The sequence below is a fragment of the Caretta caretta genome, chromosome 8, assembly GCF_965140235.1.
Source record: "Caretta caretta isolate rCarCar2 chromosome 8, rCarCar1.hap1, whole genome shotgun sequence".
NCBI classification, from domain to species: Eukaryota; Metazoa; Chordata; order Testudines; family Cheloniidae; genus Caretta; species Caretta caretta.
Window position 1 is genome coordinate 44,166,158 of NC_134213.1, and position 8,644 is coordinate 44,174,801.

Below are 8,644 nucleotides of genomic sequence, written 5' to 3' on the forward strand. Positions count from 1 at the left end.
ACTTAAATACTTTACTGCAGCAACATTTCAGAGAGCTAACTCTTTTGGAAGAACACACTTCCAAGCCTAGAATTACACTGCAACTTGCTCCCACTTTTGAGTTTCCTCCCCCATCTACGTCAGTGAGTTGAACGTAGAGGGCAATTGATCCCTGTTGAGAGAGAAAGTAGGGAGTAGGTCCTGCAGGTCAGTCCCATGATGATTATCTCTTTATCTAGCAGACATCACCCAAAACTGAAGCGTGGTGGGAATGCAACTTAAAAACAAACCAGAGGGGACTGTGCACACAAGTTTGCGCTGGTTTGAATCACCCTGCAGAGAGAAAGAGAGCTCATCTTAACTTGCTTGGCCCTGACAGTTATCACTTGTGTCATGAGTATAGGTGTGTGGCTATTGTGCAGCTGAAAGCCACTCAGATTAGCACAGAGCTGTGTAATCATTGTGCTTCCTCCTGTAATGTGCCCAGTGCAAATGTTTGCTTATCTAATGACAGATTTTAAAATAAGCTGAAGCTAGTCCCAAAGGGCAGGCACTGAGCCTGAGAGAGCCAAAGGACTCTTCTCCAAAAGGCTGAGCACTTGACACACTTTAACAAGGGTGCCTTTCTCTGTTCTGAATATTGTTCAATCTGATTGAGGCTGTTGGCTCTGTTATTCTGGAGATCAGTGTCTTGCAGGAATACTTCTGCCTGCAATGGAGCTGTCAGTCCACTGGGTGTCATGATCGTTCCAGGCAAAACAAGCTCCAGAGCAGCAGGACCCAGCCCAACCAAACACCACTTCTGCATTGAATGGAGTCAGAGATCCCTAAATAGTGCAGTGCCCTGATGCTGTGCTGGAATCTGCATGGCACAAAGCCCTGGTCTACACTAGGACTTTAGGTTGAATTTAGCAGCATTAAATCGATGTAAACCTGCACCCATCCACACGATGAAACCCTTTATTTCGACTTAAAGGGCTCTTAAAATCGATTTCCTTACTCCACCCCTGACAAGTGGATTAGCGCTTAAATCGGCCTTGCCGGCTCGAATTTGGGGTACTGTGGACACAATTCGACGGTATTGGCCTCCGGGAGCTATCCCAGAGTGCTCCATTGTGACCGCTCTGGACAGCACTCTCAACTCAGATGCACTGGCCAGGTAGACAGGAAAAGAATCGCGAACTTTTGAATCTCATTTCCTGTTTGGCCAGCGTGGCAAGCTGCAGGTGACCATGCAGAGCTCATCAGCAGAGGTGACCATGATGGAGTCCCAGAATCGCAAAAGAGCTCCAGCATGGACCGAACGGGAGGTACGGGATCTGATCGCTGTTTGGGGAGAGGAATCCATGCTATCAGAACTCCGTTCCAGTTTTCGAAATGCCAAAACCTTTGTCAAAATCTCCCATGAAGGACAGAGGCCATAACAGGGACCCGAAGCAGTGCCGCATGAAACTGAAGGAGCTGAGGCAAGCCTACCAGAAAACCAGAGAGGCGAACGGCCGCTCCGGGTCAGAGCCCCAAACATGCCGCTTCTATGATGAGCTGCATGCCATTTTAGGGGGTTCAGCCACCACTACCCCAGCCATGTTGTTTGACTCCTTCAATGGAGATGGAGGCAATATGGAAGCAGGTTTTGGGGACGAAGAAGATGAGGAGGAGGAGGTTGTAGATAGCTCACATCAAGCAAGCGGAGAAACCGGTTTTCCCGACAGCCAGGAACTGTTTCTCACCCTGGACCTGGAGCCAGTACCCCCCGAACCCACCCAAGGCTGCCTCCTCGACCCAGCAGGCGGAGAAGGGACCTCCGGTGAGTGTACTTTTTAGAATACTATACATGGTTTAAAAGCAAGCATGTGAAAGGATTACTTTGCCCTGGCATTCGCGGTTCTCCTGGATGTACTCCCAAAGCCTTTGCAAAAGGTTTCTGGGGAGGGCAGCCTTATTGCGTCCTTCATGGTAGGACACTTTACCACTCCAAGCCAGTAACACGTACTCGGGAATCATTGTACAACAAAGCATTGCAGTGTATGTTTGCTGGCGTTCAAACAACATCCGTTCTTTATCTCTCTGTGTTATCCTCAGGAGAGTGAGATATAATTCATGGTCACCTGATTGAAATAGAGTGCTTTTCTTCAGGGGACACTCAGAGGAGCCCATTCCTGCCGGGCTGTTTGCCTGTGGCTAAACAGAAATGTTCCCCGCTGTTAGCCACAGGGAGGGGGGAAGGTTGAGGGGGTAGGCAAAAACACGGTGGGGGAGGCAAAATGCGACCTTGTAACGAAAGCACATGTGCTATGTATGTAATGTTAACAGCAAGGTTTACCCTGAAAGAGTGTAGCCACTGTTTTATTAAATGTGTCTTTTTAAATACCGCTGTCCCTTTTTTTTTCTCCACCAGCTGCATGTGTTTCAATGATCACAGGATCTTCTCCTTCCCAGAGGCTAGTGAAGCTTAGAAAGAAAAAAAAACGCACTCGCGATGAAATGTTCTCCGAGCTCATGCTGTCCTCCCACACTGACAGAGAACAGACGAATGCGTGGAGGCAAATAATGTCCGAGTGCAGGAAAGCACAAAATGACCGGGAGGAGAGGTGGCGGGCTGAAGAGACTAAGTGGCGGGCTGAAGACAGGGCTGAAGCTCAAATGTGGCGGCAGCGTGATGAGAGGAGGCAGGATTCAATGCTGAGGCTGCTGGAGGACCAAACCAGTATGCTCCAGTGTATGGTTGAGCTGCAGCAAAGGCAGCTGGAGCACAGACTGCCACTACAGCCCCTGTGTAACCAACCGCCCTCCTCCCCAAGTTCCATAGCCTCCACACCCAGACGCCCAAGAACGCGGTGGGGGGGCCTCCGGCCAACCAGCCACTCCACCACAGAGGATTGCCCAAAAAAAAGAAGGCTGTCATTCAATAAATTTTAAAGTTGTAAACTTTTAAAGTGCTGTGTGGCATTTTCCTTCCCTCCTCCACCACCCCTCCTGGGCTACCTTGGTAGTCATCCCCCTATTTGTGTGATGAATGAATAAAGAATGCATGAATGTGAAGCAACAATGACTTTATTGCCTCTGCAAGCGGTGATTGCAGGGAGGAGGGGAGGGTGGTTAGCTTACAGGGAAGTAGAGTGAACCAAGGGGCGGGGGGTTTCATAAAGGAGAAACAAACAGAACTTTCACACCGTAGCCTGGCCAGTCATGAAACTGGTTTTCAAAGCTTCTCTGATGCGTACCGAGCCCTCCTGTGCTCTTCTAACCACCCTGGTGTCTGGCTGCGCATAACCAGCAGCCAGGTGATTTGCCTCAACCTCCCACCCCGCCATAAACGTCTCCCCCTTACTCTCACAGATATTGTGGAGCACACAGCAAGCAGTAATAACAGTGGGAATATTGGTTTAGCTGAGGTCTAAGCGAGTCAGTAAACTGCGCCAGCGCACCTTTAAACGTCCAAATGCACATTCTACCACCATTCTGCACTTGCTCAGCCTGTAGTTGAACAGCTCCTGACTACTGTCCAGGCTGCCTGTGTATGGCTTCATGAGCCATGGCATTAAGGGGTAGGCTGGGTCCCCAAGGATACATATAGGCATTTCAACATCCCCAACAGTTATTTTCTGGTCTGGGAATAAAGTCCCTTCCTGCAGCTTTTGAAACAGACCAGAGTTCCTGAAGATGCGAGCGTCATGTACCTTTCCCGGCCATCCCACGTTGATGTTGGTGAAACGTCCCTTGTGATCCACCAGAGCTTGCAGCACTATTGAAAAGTACCCCTTGCGGTTTATGTACTCGGCGGCTTGGTGCTCCGGTGCCAAAATAGGGATATGGGTTCCGTCTATGGCCCCACCACAGTTAGGGAATCCCATTGCAGCAAAGCCATCCACTATGACCTGCACATTTCCCAGGGTCACTACCCTTGATATCAGCAGATCTTTGATTGCATGGGCTACTTGCATCACAGCAGCCCCCACAGTAGATTTGCTCACTCCAAATTGATTCCCAACTGAGCGGTAGCTGTCTGGCGTTGCAAGCTTCCACAGAGCTATCGCCACTCGCTTCTCAACTGTGAGGGCTGCTCTCATCTTGGTATTCATGCGCTTCAGGGCAGGGGAAAGCAAGTCACAAAGTTCCATGAAAGTGCCCTTACGCATGCGAAAGTTTCGCAGCCACTGGGAATCGTCCCAGACCTGCAACACTATGCGGTCCCACCAGTCTGTGCTTGTTTCCCGAGCCCAGAATCGGCTTTCCACAGCATGAACCTGCCCCATTAGCACCATGATGCATGCATTGGCAGGGCCCATGCTCTCAGAGAAATCTGTGTCCATGTCCTGATCACTCACGTGACCGCACTGACGTCGCCTCCTCACCCAGTATCGCTTTGTCAGGTTCTGGTGCTGCATATACTGCTGGATAATGCGTGTGGTGTTTAATGTGCTCCTAATTGCCAAAGTGAGCTGAGCGGCCTCCATGCTTGCCTTGGTATGGCGTCCGCACAGAAAAAAGGCGCGGAATGATTGTCTGCCGTTGCTCTGATGGAGGGAGGGGCGACTGACGACACGGCTTACAGGGTTGGCTTCAGGGAGCTAAAATCAACAAAGGGTGTGCCTGTACATCAAGGAGTATTTCAGGCTGGACTTCACGGAGGGTTCCAATAAGAAATGGTGCACCTAAGTTATTGTTCTTATTGGAACAAGGAGGTTAGCCTGGCCTCTGATTGATACATGGCTAGATTTACCTCGCTGCACCTTCTCTGTGAGTGACTGCAATGTGACCTAGAGGAATGAGTCCCCTAGACAGGGGAGGAGGCAAATGAGTACAAAACAGATCTGGTCTATTTCTTGTTTTGATCCACTCCATCTATCTTTTACATCTTTGGCTGGCAGCAGACGGTGCAGAAGGACTGCATGCCATCCACATCTCATGGCTGCTCGGCAGAAGATGGTACAGTATGACTGCTAGCCATCCTCAATCTCTTGCCTGCCTGGCAGAAGATGGTACAATACAACTGCTAGCAATCCTCATCTCTTGCCTGCCCGGCAGAAGATGGTACAGTACAACTGCTAGCAATCCGTATCGCCTGCCTGCTCACCATAAGAGGGTTCAATAGGACTGACTGCAGGACTAAAGAGAATGACCTGGTCAAGTCACTCCAAATTTAGTCCCTGCACCCATGTCTGCCCAGGCGCTCCCAGCCGACGTGGCCAGGAGCACCTCGGACATGACGATGACGGCTACCAGTCGTACTGTACCATCTGCTGCCACAAGGCAAGGGGTTGCTGCTACTGTGTAGCAATGCCGTACCGCGTCTGCCAGCACTCAGGAGACATAGGGTGACGGTTACCTGAGCGGGCTCCATGCTTGCCGTGATATGGCGTCTGCACAGGTAACTCAGGAAAAAAGGCGCGAAACGATTGACTGCCCTTACTTTCACGGAGGGAGGGAGGGAACGGGGGCCTGACGATATGTACCCAGAACCACCCGTGACAATGTTTTAGCCCCATCAGGCATTGAGATCTCAACCCAGAATTCCAATGAGCAGCGGAGACTGCGGGAACTGTGCGATAGCTATCCACAGTGCAATGCTCCGGAAGTCGACTCTAGCCTCGGTACTGTGGAAGCACTCCGCCGAGTTAATGCACTTAATGCACTTAGAGCATTTTCTGTGGGGACACACACACTCGAATATATAAAACCGATTTCTAAAAAACCGACTTCTATACATTCGACCTTATTCCGTAGTGTAGACATACCCAAAGACAGACAGTGTGGGTGTCAGACAGGCGGTCTGACAGAGCCTTGGCAGGGTGAGCATGGGTCAGAGGTGCCAACACTGTGAGAGCCAGAGGTTGATGTTGCGCTCTGTGTGAGCTGCATGGCAGTGGACTGGTTCAAACACAATAACTGGAATGGGTTACCTAGGGAGGTGGTGGAATCTCCATCCTTAGAGGTTTATAAGGCTCAGCTTGACAAAGCCCTGGCTGGGACGATTTAGTCCTGCTTTGAGCAGGGGGTTGGACTAGATGACCTCTTGAGGTTTCTTCCAACCCTAATTGTCTATGATTCTTTGATTCTATGAACTCCCTTCTGAAATTAGAGCAGTTCCCATCTGGGTGCACAACTGAGTCGCACCGGCCTTCCATGGAGTTAACACAGGAGTTAGCCTGCATTGTGGCTGGAGAGCTATGTGGAGTTCTGTCAGCAGAAAGAACTTTTAACTCTGCGCTTCAGTGACGCCAGTTTCCAGTCTTCTTTCCTTTTGCATATCCTTCAGCCCTTTAGTCATGCAGCTGGTTGCAGAAGATCCCTCTGATATTTAAGATCAATTTCAGAGTAACAGCCATGTTAGTCTGTATTTGCAGAAAGAAAAGGAGTACTTGTGGCACCTTAGAGACTAACCAATTTATTTGAGCATAAGCTTTCGTGAACTACTGCTCACTTCATCGGATGCATACTGTGGAAAATACAGAAGACGTTTTTATACACACAAACCATGAAAAAATGGGTGATTATCACTACAAAAGGTTTTCTCTACCCCACCCCACTCTCCTGCTGGTAATAGCTTATGTACAGTGATCACTCTCCTTACAATGTGTATGATCATCAAGGTGGGCCATTTCCAGCACAAATCCAGGTTTTCTCCACTCCCCACCCCCCCCCCAAAAAAAAAACAACCCCGCTCTCCTGTTGGTAATAGCTTATCTAAAGTGATCACTCTCCAACATTTTTATGGCTGACTTAGAACAATGCTTCCTCAGCTCTTGTCCCCTAACATCCCTACTCTACTTGCGCTATATTGATGTCATCTTTATCATCTGGACCCATGGAAAAGAAGCCCTTGAGGAATTCCACCATGATTTCAACAATTTCCATCCCACCATCAACCTCAGCCTGGTCCAGTCCACACAAGAGATCCTCTTTCTGGACACTACAGTGCTAATAAACGATGGTCACATAAACACCACCCTATACCAGAAACCTACTGACCACTATTCCTACCTACATGCCTCCAGCTTTCACCCTGGCCACACCACACGATCCATTGTCTACAGCCAAGCTCTGCGATACAACCGCATTTGCTCCAACCCCTCAGACAGAGACAAATACCTACAAGATCTCTATCAAGCATTCTTACAACTACAATACCCACCTGCAGAAGTGAAGAAACAGATTGATAGAGCCAGAAGAGTTCCCAGAAGTCACCTACTACAGGACAGGCCTAACAAAGAAAATAACAGAACGCCACTAGCCGTCACCTTCAGCCCCCAACTAAAACCCCTCCAACGCATTATCAAGAATCTACAACCTATCCTGAAGGATGACCCAACACTCTCACAAATCTTGGGAGACAGGCCAGTCCTTGCCTACAGACAGCCCCACAACCTGAAGCAAATACTCACCAGCAACCACATACCACACAACAGAACCACTAACCCAGGAACCTATCCTTGCAACAAAGCCAACTGTGCCCACATATCTATTCAGGGGACACCATCACAGGGCCTAATAACATCAGCCACACTATCAGAGGCTTGTTCACCTGCACATCCACCAATGTGATATATGCCATCATGTGCCAGCAATGCCCCTCTGCCATGTACATTGGTCAAACTGGACAGTCTCTACGTAAAAGAATAAATGGACACAAATCAGATGTCAAGAATTATAACATTCATAAACCAGTCGGAGAACACTTCAATCTCTCTGGTCACGCAATTACAGACATGAAAGTTGCGATATTACAACAGAAAAGCTTCAAATCCAGACCCCAGCGAGAGACTGCTGAATTGGAATTCATTTGCAAATTGGATACAATTAACTTAGGCTTGAATAGAGACTGGGAGTGGCTAAGTCATTATGCAAGGTAACCTATTTCCCCTTGTTTTTTCCAACCCCCCCCTTCCTCAGACGTTCTTGTTAAACCCTGGAGTTGTGCTGGAAATGGCCCACCTTGATTATCATACATATTGTAAGGAGAGTGATCACTTTAGATAAGCTATTACCAACAGGAGAGTGGGGTGGGGGGAGAGAAAACCTTTTGTAATGATAATCACCCATTTTTTCATGGTTTGTGTGTATAAAAACGTCTTCTGTATTTTCCACAGTATGCATCCGATGAAGTGAGCTGTAGCTCACGGAAGCTTATGCTCAAATAAATTGGTTAGTCTCTGAGGCGCCACAAGTACTCCTTTTCTTTTTATTTAAGATCAAGAATGTTTTTTTAGGGCTAGTGGAAGTTGTCAGGTCCAGGCTGTTCTAAGGTTTGAAAAGCCAGTATATCAAAGTCGATTGTCCATATCACTCCCATCCTCATCTTCCCTTTGTCATCTGCGCTTTGTAAGGTCCTGTAGAAGTTTGCATTCTACAGCTGAAGAATTTGTACAGACTTGCATGTAGAAATCGGTCAACCCTACACTCAGCTGATGCAGCAACTCATGGTGTTGGATGCCATCAGATGGTCAAGAGACATCTACATAGAACACATCACTGGACATCGGCAATACCAGGAGGGATGAGCTGGAGTGCCGATGAGAAGCGCAGTGGGGAAAGTAACTGAAATACTTCCCTGATAGATTGTATTTTCTAAATGGACAAAACTACCTAATTCTCAAATACTGAGGGACAATCTTCACTCATTGATATATTTTGCTTTCCACAAAAAAATCTCTGTACAACTTTT

The 8,644-nt window shown here is 48.3% G+C and overlaps 1 protein-coding gene across 1 annotated transcript; it reads left to right on the forward strand.

Moving 5' to 3' along the window:
• Positions 1-803: 803 nt before the first annotated feature.
• Positions 804-2,915, forward strand: LOC125641891 (uncharacterized). Its single transcript, XM_048862431.2, has 2 exons — positions 804-1,786; positions 2,378-2,915. The coding sequence occupies exons 1-2, from the start codon at positions 1,357-1,359 to the stop codon at positions 2,896-2,898; spliced, it is 951 nt and encodes a 316-aa protein (XP_048718388.2). The 5' UTR covers positions 804-1,356; the 3' UTR covers positions 2,899-2,915.
• The last annotated feature ends 5,729 nt before the right edge of the window (positions 2,916-8,644 follow it).

Excerpts from the sequence above, each read along its gene's own strand:
- LOC125641891 (XM_048862431.2), top strand. The coding sequence starts at position 1,357 with ATGCCAAAACCTTTGTCAAAATCTCCCATGAAGGACAGAGGCCATAAC. Across the intron at positions 1,787-2,377 it reads AGGCGGAGAAGGGACCTCCG|CTGCATGTGTTTCAATGATC; the intron begins GTGAGTGTACTT and ends TTTCTCCACCAG.